General features: G+C 37.9%; 1 protein-coding gene across 2 annotated transcripts in view; it reads right to left on the bottom strand.

The window, feature by feature from the left end:
- Positions 1–20704, bottom strand: part of adcy2a (adenylate cyclase 2a) — a 38935-nt gene extending 18231 nt beyond the window's left edge. For both annotated transcript variants that reach the window (XM_015002081.2, XM_088013773.1), the window contains exons 1-4: positions 17073–20704; positions 14046–14243; positions 7325–7486; positions 249–398 (exon numbers count right to left, since the gene is read on the bottom strand). In XM_015002081.2, coding sequence (XP_014857567.1) covers positions 249–398; positions 7325–7486; positions 14046–14243; positions 17073–17615 — 1053 coding nt within the window. In that variant the 5' untranslated portion in view covers positions 17616–20704. The remainder of the gene's footprint in view (positions 1–248; positions 399–7324; positions 7487–14045; positions 14244–17072) is intronic.
- Between the last annotated feature and the right edge of the window lie 4477 nt (positions 20705–25181).

Raw genomic sequence — 25181 nt, 5'->3', positions numbered from 1 at the left:
AAAAAAAAAAAAAACTGCCTCTACACAAATACTACCATCTGTCATAAACAAAGCTGCGGCCAGCACTCCAGGGCCACTGCAAAACGCTTTAGCTATGGCCGTCGTGCCCAAAGTCGGTCCTCGAAGGGCTGGTGTCCCGCATATTTTAGTACTTTTCCTGGTTCAGCACAGCTAAATGATGGGACAACAACAGGCCTCTGCAGAACTCTGACATGCTGATTCCTCGCTAATCAAGGAGCATTAATTACCTGTTGTCTCTTTTCAAACTCCAGTTTAATGGGGGACTTGATGCAGTTGCAGGTGTCTTGGTAGGTCTGCTTCAGCGCCAACTCCATCAGATGCTTGTGGTACGCCCCAGCCATGTTCCCACAAATAAAAATAATAACATTGGCTAAAATCTGAGGAGATATGCAGACAGAAAGACAAAGCTAAATCTCAAGTTCTCAAAACCATGCTTAATTCAACAAGTCTAAAAAAGTCTGGTGTTGCAAAATTTTGGAAAACTGAAAGTTTTGGATTTGTTGAAGAAGTTATAGTTCATTTTTAAAGATGGATAAATTCACTGATAAGGACAAACAATAAGGTTCAACATGGTAGCTGATATAATATAAAACAGAGTTGAATAACTTGGATGTTCTTCGGCGGTGAGGGGACGAAGAAAAGAAATTGGGCCTGGGCATGTCCAGAATTATAATCACTGGACACAAATAAGCTGGAGGTAGTGCTGGAGATCAGGCGAAACCAACAAAACCAAGATGGAGTCATTGCTGAGGGTGAAAAGGGAACAAGTGGATGTGGAGATTAACAATCCACAGTCTGACAGCTTCAGAGTTAAGAGTTCTCTGCTGGGGAAAAACAAGAAAAAAAATGAATAAAAAAGGAACAAAAAAAAAAAGAAAATCACACTTCATTATGAAATAGGTGTACCACTTCTTGTACACCAATTACAAGAAGAAGTACAATTCTATGGCTACGTTGCACGCGATAGATTGCAAATAAATGATATTTTCATCTCGGTTGGTATTAAATAATGCTCTCATAAAACCAGCTTAAAAACACCTGTAATAATCTCTTCCAGAAGAGAATTTGGATGGAATAAAGTTTTAATGCAATCTTTTATTACACCTTGTATTAAAATCAAACAAATAAAAGCAAAACAACAATGCTGAAGAGAATGTGGTCACATTAATGTCCATCACATTAATGTCCTTTGGTCACGTGATAAATGACCCAATCGTGACTGACAAGCTGTTAATTATGAACAAAAACTAAGAAGAAAAACGAACAAATAAAAACGGCAAATGTTGGCATTTTATTTTACAGAAGCTCGACTCTGGGAAGAAGGGCAACTTCTCAATTCCTGAAGATAGTTAATGTCATTAGAGAAAGTGATTAGGACGCCTCTCTTTGAAGGTCTGCTGGCCATATTTGATTGGAAAGAGACTCCGAATCACTAAAGGGACTACATTAAAAGCATTTGCCTTACTAAATTCTTCCGATTTACCTTTTCTTCCAGATCTAAATATTTCAAATCATTACACAAACTAGCATTAGAATGATGCATTGAGTAAAAACAGAGGAGAATGGGGGATTTTTTTATTTTACATTTTAAATGATTTTCCTAATAAAGGGGGGAAAAATAACTATGCAAACTAATCTGGCTCTATGGTTTGGGATGACATCTTTTGAAACATGAAATGCACCGTTTTGGAAGGTGCTCAGCCTGTTACATCCTGTGTAAAGCTAACACAATATTGGAAAAAAAAAACAAAACAAAAAAACCTAAATTGAAATGTGATGAAGGTACGCTGATGGTTTTGTGGTCGCTTTACTGATTCAGAACCTTGGCACCTTGCTATAAATAAGGAGACAATGAATTCTGCTCTCTAGCAGACAAAAAAAGAAGAGCAGAGCAACCAGTTATTAGGTATGGATTGTGGATTATTCATTTTGTCACATATGGCCTGGTTGGTTCAGTGAGTGTTTTTCCCTTAACATATGAAATCCTAATTTAAAACTATTTTTTTGTATGTGCTCTGGCTAGCTTAGTCTAATATTAAAATTTGTTTGATGGTAAACTAGACCTTTCCTTTTCGATACCAACTTTTTTTTTTTTTTTTTTGCAGCTGATTATGTAAAAAATCCAAAAGAAATCTATCCTGGTTGTACTTACAAAATGTGAAACAAAGAATGAACAATTTAAGAAATAAAATCCAATACATGTGAAATCAGATTACTTAATCTTTAGTTCTGTAGTTAGAAAAAAAATAAAGAAAAGTATGTGAGCGTAACACCAATAATTAAAACATGTTCAGTTTCCACAAGATCACAGTAGAAGATGTGCATTCCAATTACCGCCCAATCTCCCACCTCCCTTTTCTGTCAAAAGTGCTGGAAAAGGCTGTTACCGCTCAGCTGCAGCTCCATCTACAACAACAATCTCTGTACGAGAAATTTCAGTCTGGGTTCCGTTCTGCTCACAGTACTGAGACCGCTTTGCTGAGAGTTACTAATGATGTCCTCATGGCAGCTGATACTGATTCTACTTCTCTCCTTGTCCTCCTTGACCTTAGTGCAGCCTTTGACACTGTGGACCATAATATCCTCCTACACCGTCTTCATGTGGAGGTCGGTCTCTGTGACACTGTTCTGGACTGGTTTAAATCTTTCCTCTCCAATCGGCTGGAATGCGTTAGCCTTGGCAAGGCCAAGTCCCAGGCTGTCTCTGTCTCCTGTGGGGTCCCACAAGGGTCAGTCCTAGGGCCCCTGCTATTTTCCCTTTACATTCTGCCCTTGGGTCAAATCATTAATCGACACAACATCTCCTTTCATTGCTATGCTGACGATATACAACTTTACAGTAGAACTGGAGCATCATCACCACCATTTTCACTCACTGCTTCACCACTTGCCTGGAAGAGATAAGGACGTGGATGAATCTGAATTTTCTTCAGTTAAACTGCTCCAAAACTGAGGCCATATTGATTGGCACACCTCACCAGGTTCAATCTTCAACTTTGACGACTATTTTCTTCTCTGGACAAGACACCCCCCTTTCCACCACTGTTACAAATCTTGGAGTTAGAATGGATTCTCATCTTACATTTGAAAATCACATTAAGCATCTGTTTAAAATCTGTTTCTTTCATCTTCGTAATATCTCCAAAATTCGTCCATCTCTCTCTTTCTCTGATGCCGAGTCTCTCGTCCATGGCTTTGTCTCCTCCAGCCTCGACTACTGCAACTCTCTGTTTGTTGGAATCCATAAAAAACATCTTCAATACATTCAAAACAGCGCAGCCAGGATTCTATTGAGAGCCCGTAAATCTGACCATATTACACTTATTCTGCATGACCTTCATTGGCTTCCTGTCGCCAACAGAATTCAGTACAAAATCGCTCTCATTACCCATCAATGTTTAAATGGAACCTCACTGGATTATCTGAAGGACCATTCATCCAAAAACCAGATTTCTACGATCACAAGACTGCAACTTCCACCACATTCCTCGATCCAGATTAAGGACCATGGGTGATCGGGCATTCGCTGTGGCTGCCCCCCGTCTCTTCACGGGGGGCAGCCACAGCGAATGCCTGATATTATGCCCGATATTATTATTTATTATTATCTTGGAAAGAGTTTAATGTAAACTTTCAGTACATTATTATGAATAATGATGGAGGTTTAGTCATACTGTTAAGTATTATGTTATTGTAATGCAAGTTGTGCAATAGATTTATCTTTGTTAGCACTTAGTGCCTTAGGAAGCTGGTGCAATTTCAGTTTTGAAAAGATGGGCCATTTAACGTTGTACATCCTCAATCAAATAGTAAATGTAAGAGTACTTAAATTTACTGGAGGAACACTGGGCCATTAACAGTGGCACACTATCATATCTTCAGATCTGCTGTTGGTTGACATTAGGGAAAAGGGATCAGTATAATAGTGTTTCAACCTTAATGGCTCCTGGTCAGTAGAGAATTGTGCTGGATCATGAAAAGTAGCTGCTCATGATACACAGACAGGATTCTTATTGTACTTAATTTATTTCTTCCCTAAAACCTCAACATTTAGGGATCAATCAATCCATCCATCCATCCACTGCAGATTGAGTTAATCTCTCAGCAGTACAATGACCGCATCAAAAGGTTAGCCTCTGGAAAAATCTGTAGGAACAGAACATCTCTGGCTTAAATTATTGATGTACCATTCTGTCTCTGTATAGCAATATTTGAATGAACTGTACGCCACTATTTTCCACCAAGTCAAGAGACCCGGCATCCGTAATGACCCGGCAACCTCACAAACATCCTATTGCAACATCACCCAACACCAAGCAAGAGAGATCCTCCCAGAGCTGCAGCACACTGGGTAAGTACCTGCTTGCCGCAGTCGCAGGAACTCAGAAGGATCAAAGAAACAAGGGCACATCACCATCCCGCCTGGTGAGCACCCACCAGGCAGTTAGGAACGCCATGTACTGGATGACTGAGAATCATCACTCTATAGGTTACCATTAAAACAAACTTCAAACACATTTTATCAGCTGCTTGCTTCTGAAGCACAGCATATGAGAGGAGAACAAGCTGGGCATGCATCCCAGGCTTCTACAATCAGAACTTTGCACACACCGCTCTGAAATGGGATTCATCTACGACAAAACGCACAGAAAGATTTTAAAACTCTCAGATTTGAAATGGATTCAGCACAACACACGAGGGAGTTGGTGCATCACGTTGCTCATGGATCTCTGTGTTCTGCATTCACTTTAAAGACCCGATCTGAAAGACACTCATTAAAGCAATGGTTTAATATGGAAATCATTGCAAGTAAAACTAATTTTTATTCACACATGCTCTGTAACAGGTAAAACATAAAATATTCAATAGCCTTTACCACTAAAGTGTCTGTCAGATACAGTTTAAACGGTAAACGTTGTAATGAATTATTGATGGTTTTGCCACTCAGTGTTTAGCACAATATGCAAATGAAACATTTTTTTTGTTCAACAACAGGAGTTTATGACATTAAAAGGAAAATTAAATGAACTTTAATACCAGCAGCAACCATACTAGAAATTTTAGGAAGTCTTTTACACCATGTTGTTTTAATCAGTTTGAATAAAATTCTGATTTTGTTATGTTATCATATACAGTACACTCTGTCTGTGTCTATATATTTGCCTCAGCCATCTCTTCTGAACGGTGATGTTTTAAATTAGTCTGGGTCAGAATTCAATTCAGCAGTCAAAATGATCAAAACTCTGGTCTTGCATAAGGTCTTCCAAAGTTGTTCTACGAGCTTTTCCTGTTTTGTCATCAATTACGAGCAATGGCCATGCCTGGCCGTAAGAGCGTATCATACAGTGAACCCTTAAAAATGAGGAAAGTGAACAAGAGCAGAACACAAGCATAAGTGTGTGGCCATTCTAAAAAAAAAAAAAAAAAAACATTTATTAGATGATTTCCTGAAAGTCATGTCCATAAGCAACCGGATAAAATAAAATCCACAAAGACCCGAGAGACCTTCAGCTCTACAAGTAAATGTTAACCAGGCTTCTGGTAAACAAATACAAAACATTCTACTCAAAATTGATTCTTTCTTAAGCTGTCTGTTGTGAATAAACAACATTCATGTGCAGAATGTATCAAGAGTTTTTTTTTTGTTCCCCCTCCTTCATCTAGGCACAAGCAGCACAATAATAGAATGACTACTGAAGTGATTATTTTCTTTATGATCATATTTGGGATCAAATCTATATTTTTAAAAGGGGATCACATGAACATAATTAAAGAAAAACTAAATGAATAAACAGTGCTTCACATCATAAATGAATTAGTTGTACATTTAAGTTTCAGGCACAAGGACTTAACTGAGAGACATTCACCTCTGTATTAAATCCCCTGGTTCATCAAGTCTCCAATTAGTTTGAGTGTAAAGTTTAATGGAGCTGACAAAGAGGAAATGTCAGCATGATTTTTTTTTTTTTTTTTTTTTACCTAATGGGTCTTTGGAAGTTTATTTGCAGACTACTACAACATTTAAAATGTGGACATTTAATTAAAAACTTCTAGTGTATCAATTTTGAAATTTTACAAAATTTATTTTATTTTATCCCAGAGACTCACAAAAAAAAAAACAACCCAACACATCAGACAGTTAAATTATCTGCACCTCTAAACTATCCACAAAGCAGTAGCAAAATAAAAAAGATGTGCAATTAAAAGATCCCTAGTCATTCACTCATTTCAGTTCCCACAAATTTCAGTGTACACTAAAAAAAACCAACAAAAAAAAAAAACAAAAAAACCCACATGTTCCTGCTTCCATCGCTTTAGTTATCTACTTATCTGGAAATCTGGATTTACACTATTTCTTTGACTCAAATCCTTGATTTATACACACACCTTCTTGCAGTTTCTGTGTTTCATAGAAATGTTGTAATTCACAGAAAATTATAACGTCTTTGTTCTGCATTAGCAAGCTTAAATTACTTGAGATGTGGTATGCACTGCCCTGGCAAATCCTTTCCTTGTCTGATCATTTTCCACTATCCACCAGTACATCCATAAGCTTCCCGAATATCGAACACATGAAGCAATACTGCGTGGAAGAAGTTGACCTTTAAATTGAGCTAAAAAAGTAGATTTTTTTTTTCTGTTATCTACAATACTAAATTTAGCTTAAAGGTCTCATACCCTTGTTAAAATATAAGCTAGAAATGTGGAACAAATTGTAAAATAGAAATACAAATTTTGAGACCTGGATCAAGAGTCTAAAACTCATATTTTAATCTATGTGCAATTGTAATGAGTTAGGTGATGGTTTGTATGATGCCCAGTTAGAGGTGTATAGGTTCCTGTATTTCTGCAGAAAATATCCAGTGTTATGCAAAAGTTTCAAATAAATATCACACCATTTTATACCTCAACATATTTGACCAAGTACCCAGAATACCACTTTATTTTCTCAGATTATATATCAAGTACAGATCTTTAGCAATTCACAAAGTAGACCAAGAACAGTTTCTAGCATCTTGCCAAAATACTATTACATTTTGCTAAATTAAAAGAAGTCCTATAAAATTATTATCCTAATCGCCACATTAAGCTGCATAGTTGCAAATGCAGGCGTTTACACTGTCAGGCAATGATTATTTATTTCAACCCATGTCATCATGTTTGTTTTAATTCAGCTATTCAATACATTAATCCAAAAATGTATACATTTTGTTGTTACTTCTACTATTAAACCAGTTATATTAGCTTATTAAATGGAAACTTCTACGTTCTTTTAATCAATACCTGGTGGTGAGCAGCTCACCTGCCAAACTACTGCCTCCATGTGATCAACTGTTGTGGACAAGCAGACGCTCAGCACAATGGTGTGAGAGGCGGAGGTCAGGATGCTGGCGATGATGGCTTCCCGCATGGAGAACGGCAGCATGGTGTAAACCACAAACACAATGAACAGGAAGAAGGATACCTGCAGAGAGAAAGGAAAAGAAACTTGCTTATATCACCTTAGAGCAGTGGAAATAAAATAGAAAAGAGGAAAATGAGAGACTGCTAAGGAGTACCATAATGATTCAGGGATATGAATATATAAATATGTAAAACGGAGGCATTCTGCACCTGTAACGTAACACTTTCTACTGCAGAGTTAAAGTTGCGGTGCTGCATGACAAGAAAGAGGCCAGTGTTCTCACAGGCTGCAGCTTGTCATCTCTTAACCTTTCATGGCTTATTTGCCAGGCCAGTGGAAAAGCAGCAATGCAAAGTGGGGGTCAGCGACATGCAGAGTTCAGCAAAAGAAGAAAAGCACTGAGGAGAGAGGTTGAGAAAGCACCTAAAGGGGACTAACATGGTCTCTTAAATTTGATACAGCAAAAACTGGAAATAAGGATGATTGCATAATTAACCAAAATACATATTTAAGTATGCTTACAGCTTTGAAGGGCGTAATATATTCTCAGAAAGTGCATGCAGTCATAGCCTGCTGCTGTTGATTATTTGTTTAAATAGGTGCTACTGCCAACTTCTAAGGTGGACAGACAAAGACCATTACTATAATGAGAGGAGCAGTAATGCATTTCCCTCTTTGAAAGTCAACTTTCTTTTTGTTAAATAACTGCACAAAACTGTTTTACTAGCACATCTTTCTGGACAATAATCAATCACACAATTACAAAAATAGGGGGAGCAATTTTAAGATCAACACAACAAATGTGAACTGCTTTCATGTTAGCCAGATGACTAACAGTAAATGCACAATGACTCTGGTCAAACATAGACAATGTTTCTACCTAAAGCAAGTTAGGTTTTTCAAAAGCTAACAAACAGGCACATAATGCCTGTATATATGCTATATATATATATATATATATATATATATATATATATATATATATAGCATATATATTTGTTTTACCTATATTCTGATAAATAAAACATGTAGAGAACACAACGGCAGAGAAACAAGCCAAGTGATTAAAAACAGCTGGGAAAACACATTTTTATGCTGGTCTGCTTGTGCATATGTGTAAAATACACAAATAAAAACACATTTCAAGTTTACGGAGCCTGGAAAATAAACAATACGGCAGCTTTGTTTCTCAGTTATTCTCTACAAAATTGTGCAAATACTGAAGCCAGCAGAAGCCATTATCTCGTATTTTACCATTCACTGTTTTTACAGATGCAGTAGGAAAAAAAAGCTAATTTAAATATGTTGTAAATTGGTGGATGAGTCGGGGCGCAATTACATTCTCCATGAGAAAAAACGTTCTTCTTAAACCACCACTTAAGATTGTTGTGCATTTTTGGAACAGAGAGGATTATATGAGCAATTTGATGTTTCAAATGTTGAATCTTGATAACTTTATATGAAAGCTACAATGTGCAATTTCTATGGTTTTCTATGAGGAAGAGGTTAAAAAAAATAAATAAAAAATCCATCCACACTAGATAACAAATGTTGGTGCATAAATTTTGACACAACCAATTCGCTTAGCTCTTATAGCCACATGAAGTTCATTAAACAGATTTTTAGTCAAATAAAGGTGTAATAATTTAAATCCCAAAAACAGAGGGGAAACTATCAACTCACTCAGGAACACAATTTGCTTTGAGTCCAAAAACGCCTTTTGCTGAATGTTGTTAAAACCAATGCTGCTAACTCAATCATGAAAAGTGTACCAAGAATAATTGAGAGGTAATGACGTCAAATATTCAGTTATGCAGACTTGCTACATAATGTCTTATTTAAACCATAACAGCTGCAGGACGGCTAGGAGACCCAGAGCACATAGTGACCTTCTCCTGGGATAATTACGTGAATAAGAAATCTTGTGGTCTATCATAGTACAGTCAACTCTGGGCTTACCCCGTGAATCATTTCCTTCCTAATGACACTGAAGACAGTCAATAAAACTAATTATGGAGACAGAGTGTCTTACATCTGGCTTTTAGTCTACACCGCAGCTGTGATTAGTTTACAAGTGAGATTATAAATCTAACCTGTAACCTCTGAGTGTGTGAGCCTGTGAGATCAGGTGCTGACTCCTTGCCTGCTGTTTAATACCAAAGCAGACAGATGCTCATTTCATCGCCAACCACTCTCACATAGCCAGGGTAAAAAGACAGATCTGCTGATTTACACTGAAGATGTGGAAATAAATGGAGTGGATGAAAAACAATCTGCCAGATTGGCTGGTTTGTAATTTCCGCCATCAGTCTTTGCATGGTAATCACCAAAATAAATTAGGCATAGAAACAAAATTAGTCTCCATCTTTTACGTTAAATCGCATATTTACACTGCGTCTCAGTTGCTCTCGTTTGATTCGTCCCCAAGCCCCCTTGCCTCCTCAGCTGTCTTTCCCATCACCGGGTCGTCTCCTTCTGTTGCCTGCCCACTTCTTTGCTGCTCAAATCTGACAGGGACTTTCCAAGACCAAAACCTCTGTCTGTTAAATCTTAATGAGACTGGCTGTATACCAAGTGTGTGTGTGTGTGTGTGTGTGTGTGGGGGTGTGTGTGTGTGTGTGCGTGTGTGTGTGTGTGTGTGTGTGTGTGTGTATCTGGCACATGTATCAAAGAGAGACAGAGGAGAAAAGGCAAGTGATGAGGCAGGATCTAGACATGTCTCAGAGAGGGGTAGAGGCTGGACCACACAGATAAGCTCTTCTCTCCTCACCATTAGGGGATAGAAAAGCTTTGTAGAGCGAGAAGAAGTAACCGATTGATTTCAGGTTCGAAGACGGAAAGTGGCCTACACAAAGTAACTTTTGGAGGGGAAGCATGAGCAGAACACCACTAAGGACATATCTGGTTGTCCACTCCTGTAGTATCTGTTCTTCTTTAGTGGCCACTGGCCTCAATGATTCTCCAATTCTCATGCTAACATCTGGTTGTTTTTACATGACAATAAGCTGAGCTAAGCCACTGATGCTTCTATTTATATGTATGAACATCTAATAAGTGCTGGATGTTTCCTAAGGTGAAAACATCCTGGTGTCATGGTTATTTTGGGGGCAATACTACAATGAGGATCCTTGCACTATAAAACGAAGTCACTAATATTTTGTTGTAAAAAACATTTAACTTTGATTAAGGCAAGCAAATGATTTTGGTATTGCTTTGATAAGCTTCACATTTATTTGTGTGCATAATTACAATAATGACCTTTATGTCCTTAGTGAAGGACATAAAGGCAGATCAAATAGACAGTAAACAACAAACATTGGCAACAGCACATTTCTTCTACAAAACGATGGTTCTCCACATCTTTTAACAATGCGTTGGATAGTTTATTCTGAAACGCTCAGCATTTTCCTTATTTGTTTTCTTTGCTTGATACATGCCAATAATGTAACTTGTCTTTTTGACAACTACAGGATGAGTCTTCCCTTGTGGTTATCTAAAAAATGAGAAGCTACTCACCAAATCAGTTAGATAACTTATTGCCAGCTGAAATACAATTATGCTTACAGCAGTTAAGCAATGAGAGATTTCTAGCCTTTGGTTTTGATAAATCCATATGGTGACTTTATGTTACATTTCATATTGAAAACTACTACTAGTACTCCTACTACTGTGTTGAATTTATTGCTAAATTTATAGTCTCCTTTCCTGTGTGGTCAAACCACATAACAGAGTAAGGATTATTCTGAATACTTGTCAACTAACATATTTTTCACCACCTGTTAGCATTAGGGGTTAGAAGTGCAATGTTTTTTCCCATATTCAAACAGTTTTTCACTCCTCAATGGAGTCTCAGCTGAGCAGATGTGACAGTGACAATCTGTTTGATTTTTTTTAAATAAAGATAGAAATCTAAATAAAAAAGGGAAAACTGCAGAGATGAAAAGGCCTTAAAATAAGACCTCAAAGATGGCCCAGTCCTTTCACTTCTACATAGATACATGACAAATGATTTGTTTTATTATACTGACTAGGACACCTTAAGGGGAGGCCTGGAGCTCCTCTTCAGCTATTGGCAAAGTGCATGTATGTATTATTTAAATCTTTTTCATTACAGGCCGAATGAACAGATGTGACGCACATTATTTTCAACGATACATGAATAAGGTCTTCTGGTCTCATCTGTGGATAATTGCAATAATGAATACTGCGTACTGAGATGGACTGGCATGAAAAGGCTAATGAGTCATTTCCCTTAACCTATGCAGTTTCAACAACTGAGTAAAAGAAGAAGAAGAAAAAAAAGACTGCAGTCCCTACAAAAACATTCTGTCTATTGAGAAAGTGGTAATTAACACTTAAAGAAGCTGCAGAGGAGAGCAGAAGAAGCATAATGGCTTAACATCTGAGGTGAGCACAAGGAAGTAATGAATGGAGAGGTGTGTGAATCAGAGCATCTTTAGCTGCCTCTTTGTGATCAATGAGTCCACATCAGACATCTGTCTTGCTAAGTACTGCTAAGCGAGTACAGCTTTCACATGACGAAGACCTAATGTGTAGTGTTTTTTTTTTGTTTTTTGTTTTTTCCATTGACCTCTGAATGAGTGTGGTTGCAGGGTCTGATGAACCTGGTATATTGCCATATTTAATTCCTAATAGCCTCCAAATTCAATGGAAAGAATAGTGCACATTGCACTTAGGTACAGTATATACACTGTCTATGCCGTACAAAACTCAAGGAAATTGCAACTAAATTACTATATTAAGAGGAAGAAAAGATGCTCTGCAACATTTCTTTGGTTAAAAACGAGCATTTACTCTGCACACAGACATATTTGTGTGCCACACTGTTGATTTTGTATGTTTAGTGTAAAATTCCTTCTACAAAATAAACGGTGCACACTGAGGACATATACACACTAATAAACTTAATTTCCATATAAACAGATCTTGTGGAATTTCATGATACCAAGAGGCCATTGTGCAACATCGCCTAGACACTTCAACAAAGAACTTATCAAAGGGTTAAAGTGTGTAATTTTATTGCATGTGTTCATTCTGATTTAACTGTTTTAATCTGTGCACTTTTCATTTGAAATATGTTTGTAAGTTCTTTGTTTTTCTACACCCTGAGTAAATCACCATGAATTACCAACACATGGCCTCCTAATTGGCCAATGACAGCCAGTTAGAATACAGCCGGTTAACAAAAGACCAATGGGCAGATGGCAAGGCACAGACTCAAGCATGCCAGCTTCAGCAGGCCAGCAACAGCAGAGGACAAGAAACTCCCAGTGCCAGAGCAGAGAGTGCAGCTGCTGCAGCAGCAGGAAGAAAGGTATTTAGCTACAGCAGGAGGAAAATTATCAACTTTTGAAAGAGCTGCACACAGCCTGCAATGCAAACATTTACTTAAATTTGCCAGAAGAGTTACTGGTTGAGCTCTCCCTCCACCAGTGCGCCATGTTGCATATAATGCCAAAGCTGTGACAGGGTGGTCAAAGGTCATGAGGAGTTTTGTAAAAATGTATGTTTGTTTCTATGAGCATTTGGTTTTAACTCCTTTTGGATCAACGTGCTGTAGCAATAAGCCTGAGTTCTGGAAGTCGAGGTTTGACGGCAGCCCTTTTGGTTATCTACGGATTCTGGTGTCTGTACTCTTCTTGTTGACAATACTCCATAAATTCTCTCTGGGGTCAAAGGTCAGGTCCATTGGCTGGCCTATGAAGCATAGTACTTCTATGGTCATTGGTACCAGCTTTTGGTATCATTGGCACTGTGGGCTGGTACCAGGTCCTGCTGGAAAATGAAATCAACATCTTCATAAAACATCTTTGCAGAAGGAAAGTGCCCTAAAATGTCTTGACAGATGGATGCAGTGACTGTGGCCTTCATAAAACACAGTGGACCAACAGATAACATGGCCCCCCAGATTATCACAGACTGTGGAAAATTCACTCTGGACTTCCAGAAACATTTATTCTGTGCCTCTCTGTTCTTCCTCCAGGCTCTAGAACCTTTACTTCCAAATGTCTATGTCTATGTCTGTCTATGCTCCTGTTGCACTCAGGTATTTGCTGACTTTAAATATTGACGGACAAAAGACAGAAAGTGGGGCTGGAAGATGTTACTTGAAACTTGACTGTCAGTATATGTCTATCGATCTATGGAATAATGCCTAATATGAATTTTTAAAAACACTTAATTTGAAATAAAACACAGCCGAAGCACTAGCTCACATAAGCCCAACCCTTCCCCAAGACAACGCCACTCCCTCAGCAGCCTCCTGTCCATGAGCCAAGAATTCACTTATAAGTGTACTGAATATGTCAGTGATGCTGAATCAACTGTTAAGGCGATGAAAACATTTGGTGATGCAGCTGGTTAAAGAAAGATAACGATCCAAAATTAATTTTCTCTCGTGCCCTTGTCATGGGTTTCCTAAGGAACGTCTGTCCATTTCTGGTTTCACCACAAAATGCTTTGCTAACACAACAAACATCAACAATTCAGTTTCTCTTAAAGGCTATAGTTCCTTCATAAACTTACCACTTTTTGCAAGTGGTCCACTCTTTATTAATAACCACGTTAACAAAACAATTCACGAACAACCATTTCTTACCTGATCCCATGGACATACGATTCCACCAGAAAACATGAAAAGGTAGCCCATTGCAACCAAGCAAGCCCAGATGACCAAGGAAAAAACACGCAAAAGCTTCTTGAAGACGGACTCAATGCAGACGAGCACAAACACCGTCAGGAATATAGCGAGTGCTGTGGGCACGGTGATTACAAAGGCCACATGGTCTGCGATGCTCTGAAAAGGAAAGTGTGAAGATAAAAATCAGAAACGGGATCGTAAATGTTTGAACATAAGATTTAGAAGAAGTATATATAATTACTGAATAACTTCAGAAATCCATTCGTGAACGAGCGCTACAAAAAAGTACATTTGGAACAAGTGTACTGCAGTTTGTAGCCAGAAATACAATGTTCACATTTATAAAAGTAGACATATTTTATTTGGAATCTGAAAATAAAATGGGGATGGGAATATAAAATATGTCATTCAAAATAGATTCATATGAGGATTCAGGAAAATTTCTAGCATAATGCAAAGTCAAATAGTACATATTTTCTGTTTTGCTCTCTAAAACAATTGTTAATCACACATGTATGTATGGAACTGTATTTTAAAAAAAGTAAAAAAAAAATGCTTAGCTGAAAGTATAAAAGATAAAAAAAAATAGCCATTCAAAAGAAACAATCCAGTGAAATATAAAGAGAGAAAACCATGCCTGGGTAATATCTTGCATGTTCAGGCTACATTCATAATTTACTGCTGCTGCCTGCCTGCAACACACTTGGATATGGAAAATGTGATAAAAATTTTAGGAATTCCATCCAGTTAAACCTGCAGGAACGGCACGGTGAGATGGGATGCTTGTGCCATGTTTCTGCTATATTTCATCAGTCCTTCACCATTCCTGTCACGGGGGATGGAAAAAGGGTCACGATAAGGTCAAAACACTGGAGTGTCGAGCCTTTTAGGCTATCTCACTTAAACATATGTTGACATTTATTTTAGAAATGCAATTTTCAACGTGTGACTTGAATTTTGAAGAGCTTCAATTTTTTGTTTTGTCAGTTTTTACTTTTGCCCCTGAAGGCTATCGAGACATTTTAAGGCTATTTTAATTTACTTGACTCACTGACACATTTAATTGTTCATTTTTACATTAGAAATGTCCAGTCTGACCATTATCAACAATCCACAATCCTCCTGCTCACATTTCTCTGACCCAGTCTCCACTCCAAGCCATGCTATTTCTTTTACTCATGTACAGTCAAAGCACTGGGACATGAGAGGACGGCTGTGGTTAAAAAGAGAGCCACACAGAGTTTGTCTTGCCCAAAGCGAGCCTTTAAAACAGCAAAGGATTTAGGTCAGCCACCCAGAACGATGGAGGGATGAAGGGATAAAAATGAATGCCACAAAAAGAAATAAGGAGGTGAGAGATGGCATGGGAATCAAAAATAAAAGAGGATAAGAGGGGGAAAAAACATACCAGAGCAGCCATGCTTTTTGCATAGTGATGTACAAACACATAATTTACCCTGAGTTAATAAATCGTATTTGTTTGTGCAAGAATCATGCTTTTAAGAGAAGATCGACGTGTTAACTAGAACAGCAGTTTCTCATCATGTAACAAACCTACAGCTGTTATCAAAAACAAAGTCAGCTTTAATGTGAAAACACACACAAATGATTGACCCTATTAAGGTTGTGCCTAAGGTCAAAAGAACAAGCTATGATTATTATTTAGCCACTGAAATATTAACAGTGAGCAAATCAATTCAAACAATGATTTTCAGTGTTAATCTTTTCAGAATGGAGTAGCAGTTTTAATTAGCAAGTTACTTCTTGTCACTGTGTACCACTGAGTTATAAAGTTAAAAATGGCAAAAGACTGGCTTGTACTGAACGACATTTTATGTTGCCAGAAGTGGAATACAATCTTTCTGCTTCAGCTCATATGGGGTTAGAGATGCAGGTATTTTGAGATGTAATCAATAACATAATTTTTTGTTGTTTGTTTTCTTCGCCACACCACAGGAAGTGTCCTATTGGTGCAGTTTCTTCAGAGTTAAGTCAAAGCTTTCATTTCAGAGGTAGATTAATAATAATAATAATAATAATAATAATAATAATAATAATAATAATAATAATAATAATAACAACAATTATTATTATTATTATTATAAAAGACTCCTGTTAAATTGATTAAATTTTGCATGGTTAGCCAGAATATTCAGTAGTTCCCATACAAATTATTGTGCTTCAGTAGATTTAGCACCATACAATCCAAGAGTCGGTTCCCTCTTTGTTTACCTCGGTATTTAACAATACATCAAATCCTTTCTTAACAGTAAAATCAATCAAAAATGGGGTGGTTTTAAAAAGCAAGTGCTGAAATCCACAAACAAAGTTCACAGGAAAGGAAATTTAATCAGTTCAAAAGAAAAAAATATATATAATGATTTTGCTACCGTAATCCGACACATTATGTAGATGTCTTGGCTGCCACTGCCTTGAATTTTAAAGTGCTTTTGACTGAGGGAGGAAAAAGGGGGACAGAGCAAAACGGATCACTTTGTAGTTGAGTCAACCATAGGCTTATACAATGACTAAGCCCCTTATCCTCTCCTTTCACTTCACATTAGTGCTGCGATGAAGAGAACATGCTGTGAGAGTCTGATTGCGGATGGGTACAGGTACTGAACCAGCATGTGCACATTTGTAGGCTCCAGCTTTGGCTGTCTGATTCCAGTCAACTTTGAATTGTACCATTTGGGTTTTTCGGGACATTTGTGCACTTATTGTTTTTAAAGAACTGTTAGTATTGTTTGCATCATCACATCCTGCTAAAATGTCTTACCGAGACCAAAATCTCAGAGAACTATCCGTTCACATTCGACAAAGATGAATCTAATAACATTTAACATCAAACTAAAAAGAAAAATGCCACATAAGCTGCGAAACCTGTGTGTGGTCCCAGGTTGTTGCTCATTTCTAAGTGTTTCACTTGCATAATATATGTGCATGTGTATATCAATGTGTGTGTTTTGTGAGCGAGCAGCTTACCAGCCCTGAAGCAAAAAACACAGTCAGCAGAGCCAGGCAGGCTCCCATCACTATGAGAAGTAAAAACACAATGAGAGGATGCTGCTGGCTCATACAGTAGTAGGATTCATATAACCAGTCCGGGGACCTGTTCCTCTTCTCCTCACTGCCTCCTCCTTTATCCACTTCACCAGACACCCCTGCGCGGTCCAGCAAATACTGTTTCCTCTTCATCGCCTCCTGCCACATAGATCTCGGAGCCGAGAGAGTTGAAAAAGAGGCAGGGAAACCCGAGGAAGAGGAGGTGGTCACTGCTGAGGTGTTAGTAGTGTCCACCACAGAGGAGGAGCAGTTTCTGTTCCGCTCTTGTCTCATGCCGTTTTCTCGGTCCGGGAACCTGTAGTGAGAACTCCTGAGCTCCAGTTTGTTGCTCGCTTCTCTCTCCACCTCCTCTCTCAAGTCCTTTAGTCGGAGACAGGTGAAAGATGAGGGTGAGTCTGAGTCAGAGGCAGTGTGTGCTGGCCGGAAAGGTGGCAAGAATGCACCAAGGGTAAAGCGCAGCATCTTCCTCCTTCTCCCCTTTCCAACATGTTGGGGTGGAAAATGAAGTGAAGCGCAGCCAGAGAGTGCTCTTTAGATAGAGAGAGAGAGAGAGGGGAAAGAGAAAAGTGGGAGGGGAGGGAGAGAAGACTAAGGGGGAAGGGAGGGAAAAAATAAGATACATCATTATAGAGAAGTCAGCCAGTGAAAGTGATGAAAGGAAACAAAGCATCCAAACAATAAAACTTCAAAACAGCACACCATGTAGCATTATTTTTTGTTCGTGTCTGAAGGGAAAAAAAAACAAAAAAAAAAAAAAAAAAACAAATCTAAGCTTTGTGCTAAATCCCAAATGACAGTTTGCACTCAAAGTTAGAAACCAAACAGAATGTTTGGGAGAGAAAAAAAATAACCTGCAATGTTTCATCCTGTGTTTTTCAGTGAAACCAATCCCCCTCTGAGTTAGGCTTGACTATATGCCAAGTATGTCAAAAACATCTCTCGTGAGTGAAACTGGGGTTGACAGCAGACAAACAAAAACACAATCTCAACATCCTTTTGTGGTTTAGTATCTATGGAGATAAGCAGCAGAGAGCAGAAGTAAAAAAAAAAAAAGATAAAATTAGAAATACATCCCATGACATTTGTTCAAATACTGTTCATCTGTGAAGACAAAAAAATATGAGAACACAGCATCCACAGGGGGAAATCAAATCATGAAAGGACTGTCAGCTTAATGTGGGCTTTTATAAATGGTGTTCAAGGAAGTAATTTTGATTTATCTTGTCCTCTAAAACAGAAATAAAAAAAATGCTCTGCTTGTATGCCTAATGACAACCCTATGCCTTTTTCTGCATAGGGTGAGAAACCACAGTCATTTTTAAAGTAAGTGCAAACAAGGAGAAGCAGTATATGCAGAAATATTAATACCAATCAAAATGTGACAAACCTAAAAAAAAAAAGTATTATTCTATCCACTAACATAGAAGATAATAATGTAATGGCTAAACAGCAGTTCATGAAGTGGTAGAACATCTGTGCTGTTTATATGAACAGATATTTGATAAGAAACTTAGACAAAGCATAAGCTATAGCAAATACATTTTTGGATGGATTAATAAAAAAAAATATCTTAAAAAGAGATACTCCTTTGCCATAGGATAATTACAAATTGTATATGATAAGAAAAAAAATTCTGCTCTTTATTTCCCCCATTACAGGGTGAGTATATATATATATATATTTTTTTTTTTTTTTTCGGTTCTAGACTTAGTCATGCAGTATCTTTAGACACATGCATACCTTACCTCTTGTGTATTCCAACCCCCACAAGAAAACCTTTTTCATAAGAAAGCTCTTAGGTTCATTTTCCTCAATATTTCTCTCGGAGCTAGCTGACAACAGGTGGCACATAGACAACATAAAATGTGTTCCTATTCATATAAATCTAACTCAATAAAACCAGTAGTCAGTTTGATAAAATGGCTCAGGACTAAACATGTTCTTCCAATACATAAAAGCTTAATGCTTAATGATGCAACAATAATAAAAAAGTTAAAAGACCAGTTAAAATTTTTTTGTGGTCAAAATAGTAAAATTACTGGCTGTTCATATTTAACGTAACAAAAACTTCAAAAGATCACCAGCAAAAAAAAAAAAAAAAAAGGAGTGATATGATATGACTATCATGTTGTAGTCATAAAAAAAAAGAAATAAAATCTGATGGTTCAGGTAAATTCATAAGGAAATTTACTTGAAAAGATCTAACATAGTCCCGAGTGAACATGAAATATTTTGTTTACACAGACAGGAAAGTGAGATAACAGGGATTAGATATGTGGAGACAACAGAAAGTCCTGTGGAAGCAAACCAAGTAAGTGAAGCAAATGGAGTAAAACAAGAACTACAGTATATAAAAGAGTAGTAAATAGAACGTAGTAAAATTACCACAAAACCATTAAGTCTGTTTTGTGAATCTGAGCATAATGCATGTGTGCATGCAAAAAAAAAAAAAAAGAAAAGAACAAATTGTTCGGTCAGCACACTCCATCTATTACTGCCACTTATGCAATCATCTTCCTCCTGGCAATACACAAAGTAATATGCATATGGTAACTTTTTACAGTGTTTCTCAGCTGAACTCCCACAGTGCGCCATTGTCCTCTTCTACTTTTGTTGCTAACTTCGAGGTAATTTCCACATGCATGCTCTCTCTCATTTCCTCGCTATGCATCTCTCTTCTCACCTTCCCTCCACTGACTTTCAGTGTCATTGTTACCCCCTGGCCTCCTCCTTTTTCTAATTTTCACTTATGTGGCCTCCTTTGGTCACAGCCGGATGGCTGATGCGGGCGCATCCACCTTCTTGCCAGAAAATGAGCCTCACACAAGGCGACTGCAGTGGTGTTGTAATGAAAATCCTTGACTGGCAGGACATCATCCTGTTTTAATCAAGCTCGACAAAGGAGCACAGGCAAAAATGTTACTGGGAAATCTCTAATTAAAGCCACTTTTTTCCAAAAATACTGCCCATTTTCTGTAAACAGCAGGAAGAGGCAATGTGGCAGCTGGAACTTTCCCCAGAATCTAATGTCTTTTGGAGGCTTTTGTTTGTACCCAGATTCATGCGAAGGAAAAAGTGGTGGTCTGTCTACTCCGATCAGCATTCCTTCACATTTTATTGTATTAAAGCAGTGATCATTAACTAGTATTCCCCTGGCTACACTGGCCCTGTAAAAACATCACATTTTAAACTGATGATAAATCACAAATAATCCAATGCAGGGGACAGATAAGCATCTTCAGAGAGGAGTTAATGGCATTAGTCCCTTAGCTAATTAGACTGCTCCCACACAGTCAACGGGTCTGGCTACGAGTGGCAGTCAGTAATGAACGACAGGCACAGAAGCAAAAGACGTGCTGATGGTAAGCCTCACTTGTTCATGTACATTGGAGGCGTAAATATGTAATATATGTCGATGTGCACTGCAAAAACTAACACTGTGCATCACCCTGAACACACTGTCCCACTGCTGTGGGTGGAGTATCCTGCAGCGGGGAAAGCAAAGCCAGTCGGAGTCGTTGGGAAGATGGATGGAACTAAATACGGAGCGATCCCAGGGGACGCAAAAGAGAAGAGACTGGAACTGATGTTCGATTTCAAGCATAACAACAACCTGAAAACTAGAACCAGAGCTGCAACGGGATGGTTCAGGTCAGGAGTGTCAAAGTCATTTTCATTTTGGGCTATCTTAAGATCACAAAGGGTCTGTGATCTTAAGATAGTCCAAAATGAAAATGAAAAAGATTACAGGCCCTTTAATGTAGCTCAAAAATCAAAGCTTTATCAATGCATCAATTTATCTATGGCATTGATAAAGCTACCAATTAAACTGCTAAAATATTCATCTTTTTTTTTAATCTATAATTATATAGATAAAACTGCTTTGATTTGACTGATAAAATAATATTTAAGAACACAACTGTTGTCATGAAAGTCCTGTTTATTTGGCACTCTTGAGTCCAGAGGGCCACATAATGATAAGATAATGATTGCATTTCCTTCTCGGACCTTGAGCTTGACACATGTGGATTAGATCAAAACATATTCATGGACCTGAATGGCCTAGTTAAAGTTCCAACCTAGAACTGTTGCAACTGATATTCACAGATGCTTTCCATCCAGGCTGACTGTGGTGAGGTTTTACTGCATTTAACAGAAGCAGTCCATTTAATGGACAACTTTGAACCGACAAGAGAGTCATGCGCAATCACGTCTCCGTTGTCTGATCAGACAGACAACAGAGACGAGGTTAATACTTGTCTGGACAAATATGGGGTTTGAACACAGTGTATCGCAGTTTGATGTGTATCGGACTGTACAGCCACGAACCAGTCGAGGTTCCCATGCTGGTCACAATGTTATGTATAACGACATGCTCAAGGGCAATTTGTGGGTCTGGGATGTTATTTTAACGAATTACTGTATAATAAAGCCATATTTAAATTTCGACATGAAAAGCGTTGGAGTGGAATAAAAAGATGTTCATTGGTAATATTTTTCTACTCTAGCATCTCGTTCCAAAGGCACAATAATGACTTTAGAGTAAATTTTAGTTTGATTTGAAATTCATGAAGTAGGTGTTATGTTAATGAATGTCTCCACTTGTCCCGCTATAAAGAAATCCTGTAAATTTCATGGAGCACTGACTGATGTCTGTTTTATATATATATATATATATATATATATATATATATATATATATATATATATATATATATATATATATATATATATATTTATTTATTTATTTATTTATTTTTTTTTTTTTGGAAGGGATAGGAGGTAAAGTGCAACAAGTAACATCCATTATGTCATTACAAAGATTGTAAAAGGAAAAAAAAAAAAACATTCAGTTGCAGAATAATGTTTTTAGCTCCAGGCACAAATCTAAAACAACGTTCTCTCTTCTTCCTGACTCAACCTGATCTCCTCCAACTCCATGAAAGCGTAACTGGCTGTGAAGTTTGGTCGTGTGACCTTAGAGGCTGAGCGACGGCAGCATGCAGTGAAGTTAACAAGGCGCTTTTCCCGGGGGAGCAACAGGCAGGTGTGAGAAACAGTGATGAGGTTCACGGTTCTAAAAAGCGCTGCTCACACAGGTAGATTCACTCACCATCCTCTGGCAGTCTTCTCTGACTTGATCGAAATCACAAAGTTTATATGCATCGCAAAAAAGCTACAGTGTTGTTAAATATAAACGCTTGTGTGAGTTAATATGCCTCAAGTCTTTTCTTGAAAATACAATTTTTATTCACACCTAGCGCAAGAAATGAGTGATACATTACAGCGTAAAAAGCATTTGTTTTAGGAAGCGTGATAACAGCTGGAGGTTTCTAACAATAGTAATCATATCAGATTTTTTTTTTCCTCTTCCAAAGTCGCAGCAGCAGCAGCAGCAGCAGCAGCAGCAGCTGGCACTTGGAAATCACAAAGTTTAGCATAAAAAATGTAACCGAACAAGTATTTTTTTTTCTCCTATCTTTTCTAAACCACACACAGAAAATGACCTCCAATGCTGAACAGATACAAACCAACAAAAGACACAATTCTTGGCACAGTTATCTTGTTAAGCTCTTGAGCTCCATTTTCCACATGTCCTCTGTACCGAGAATAAACTTGAATGAAAATAAATTAGCAGGCAAGTGCAGATGGGGTTCAGCTGTATGGGATTTGCGTCTTTTGTGTGTGTGTGTGTGTGTGTGTGTGTGTGTGTGTGTGTGTGTGTGTGTGTGTGTGTGTGTGTGTGTGTGTGTGTGAGCCTTCATCTTACCGGCCTTTTGTAGGGGACGTTGTTCTGACGAACGCTGTCAAACAAAAGAAACCGTTATCCTGTCAGTCCGACCATAGACCGGTGAACTAGTGCAATGCTGGGAGCTTTGTCTGTCTTTCATGGTTGAGTGATGTTCTGTGCAGGCATTAGATAATGCCAAGGGTGAGCTGCACAGCTGAATGTTTTGTTGCCTATAGCTAATGCAGCCAGAAGAGGACACTGGATCTGTGAAGTGTTGTGAATTGAAGCACCGGTCTTAAGTTTGTACATTAGAATATGGGAGTGAAATGAATACTTGAAGTGAATACATTTTTGCCTGAAACAAGAGAAGGTCTTCATATGCCTTGAAATTTGCATCAAGTCAGAACCACAAATTTCAAAAAATATATTTGACAGAGATTTTGTGTTATAGGCCAAGTGACTAAGACGAGAAGGGTGTGAATACTTTTGCGTGTGCACTGTGAAGCCAGTTTATGATTTGACTATACAGGTGAGCATTAGAAATCTGTGCAGAATCTTTGTGAGTCAACAGGTTTTCTATGTTGAAGGCCAACTTGTATGAAGAAAGGGATTTTCATACAACTTGAATCAAACATAAAAACTACATAAAAACTATTATATCTGCAGATCAATTATTTTTTAAAAAGACTATATCGAATTTTTTTTTAAATAATACCTACGTATTGAACCTTTTATTGTGAAGGTGACCCTTTTTTGTTTCCATGAAACATTTTCAGCAGACTCACGCCAAGCAAATACTATTTTTTTTCCTTCAGAGAAAACAGACTAATTACTAAAAGCAGTACATAAAGGTCCATCTACGGCATTTCTAAAAGCAGCTGCAGATTAAACGTGGAATCGTCTCCATCAAACAGCTTTTCATACTCCGTGGCTAGCAGCTATATACTAAGTGTGACAGAGAGCTGACACATGCACTCGCTGTATGACATATCCTCAAATAGCCCACATCACACTGCTGAGTGTCTAGCATGTAAAACAGGATGTGTTAATGAACAAGATCAGTAATTAAAGTCTTGGCAACGTTTAAGGGGGACAGCTGCTTGGGGTGTGAGACACATGTCAGCCAAACTGAGACGTCATGAGATGTTCGGGAGAGAGAAACCAAGCAACACTTCCTGACTGCTTTAAAAAGGAGTAGAGTCATGAAGTAAAAGGAGATCAGGTGAGTCGTGCTGTGACTTAAATGTATTTTTTTTTTTTTTTTGCCACTTGAAACATTTTTCTCATTTTATCGAGCTGAAAGAAACAGCCGCAAATGTGTTTGATTGTGATTTTGTATTATATCTTTGCCATCCCACTAAACTGACAGGTTGTGCAAATGGGATAATTAATTAGAGAAGCGGCCAAGATACACATGGTAATTCTAGTGGAGCTGCAGAGATCCAGTGCGGACAACAGATCCACAAGACTGGCCTTAATGGAGGCATGATAAGAGGAATGCCGCTGGTGACAGAAAGCCAGAGGAAGTCAGTTTTGAAGACCAGCCCAGTCCAGTTTGTACTGTAGTAAAGTAATTTAAACAATAAGCAAGACTACTGGTGTGACAATAGAAAGATTTGTTTACGCAGAGTCTCTAAACCCACCTAAGTAAAAAAAATAAATAAATAAATTGCATTAGGTCATTGATTTATCATTGTGTGACAAATTCATGGTCATCACTATCAATAGAAAACCGATAACGGAAACTTTGAGACAGGTGATGCAAGAAACTTGATGTCTCACCCAAGTGCAGACACTCAAAATGTTGCCCTCCCTTATCGCCGAGGGTCAGAAATTTGATGGGTTTATCTTATCTTCTGATCCATTACGCCTCAAACCCGTTCATAAGAAAATTAGGCAATTAAAAGGCATCAGCCGCTGTCATGAAGCTGTTTTCCCAGTGACATTTGAGAATGATCTGAATCTTTGCCAAGAAAAATTTATCATCCAACACATAATTTACCTGTCACTCATCTTGGAGGCTATTTCTTAACTCAGTAGTGGAACTAGAACATTGCCACAACTTTCTCCGTTTCACATTACGTCACGCTTAATCCGATATATGGAGCATATTGTTGCTAAATGCAGTAAAAATGTCTTTACCTTCAACTTATTTGCTGCTGTTTTGGTGCTCCGAGACTGATCTGCATGTTGCGAAGAACCAGTTGGATTTATTTCTTCTTCTTTCCACTCAGAGTGGATAAAAACCTAAATTTTGTCATGTGGCGTCAACAGATGACATATTAATAGAAAAAAAA

Source organism: Poecilia mexicana, unplaced genomic scaffold (genome assembly GCF_051168715.1).
Source record: "Poecilia mexicana isolate PSO_F unplaced genomic scaffold, ASM5116871v1 scaffold_16, whole genome shotgun sequence".
NCBI classification, from domain to species: domain Eukaryota; kingdom Metazoa; phylum Chordata; class Actinopteri; order Cyprinodontiformes; family Poeciliidae; genus Poecilia; species Poecilia mexicana.
The sequence above is the reverse complement of the archived record's forward strand: the minus strand, read 5'-3'. Positions and strand labels throughout refer to the sequence as shown.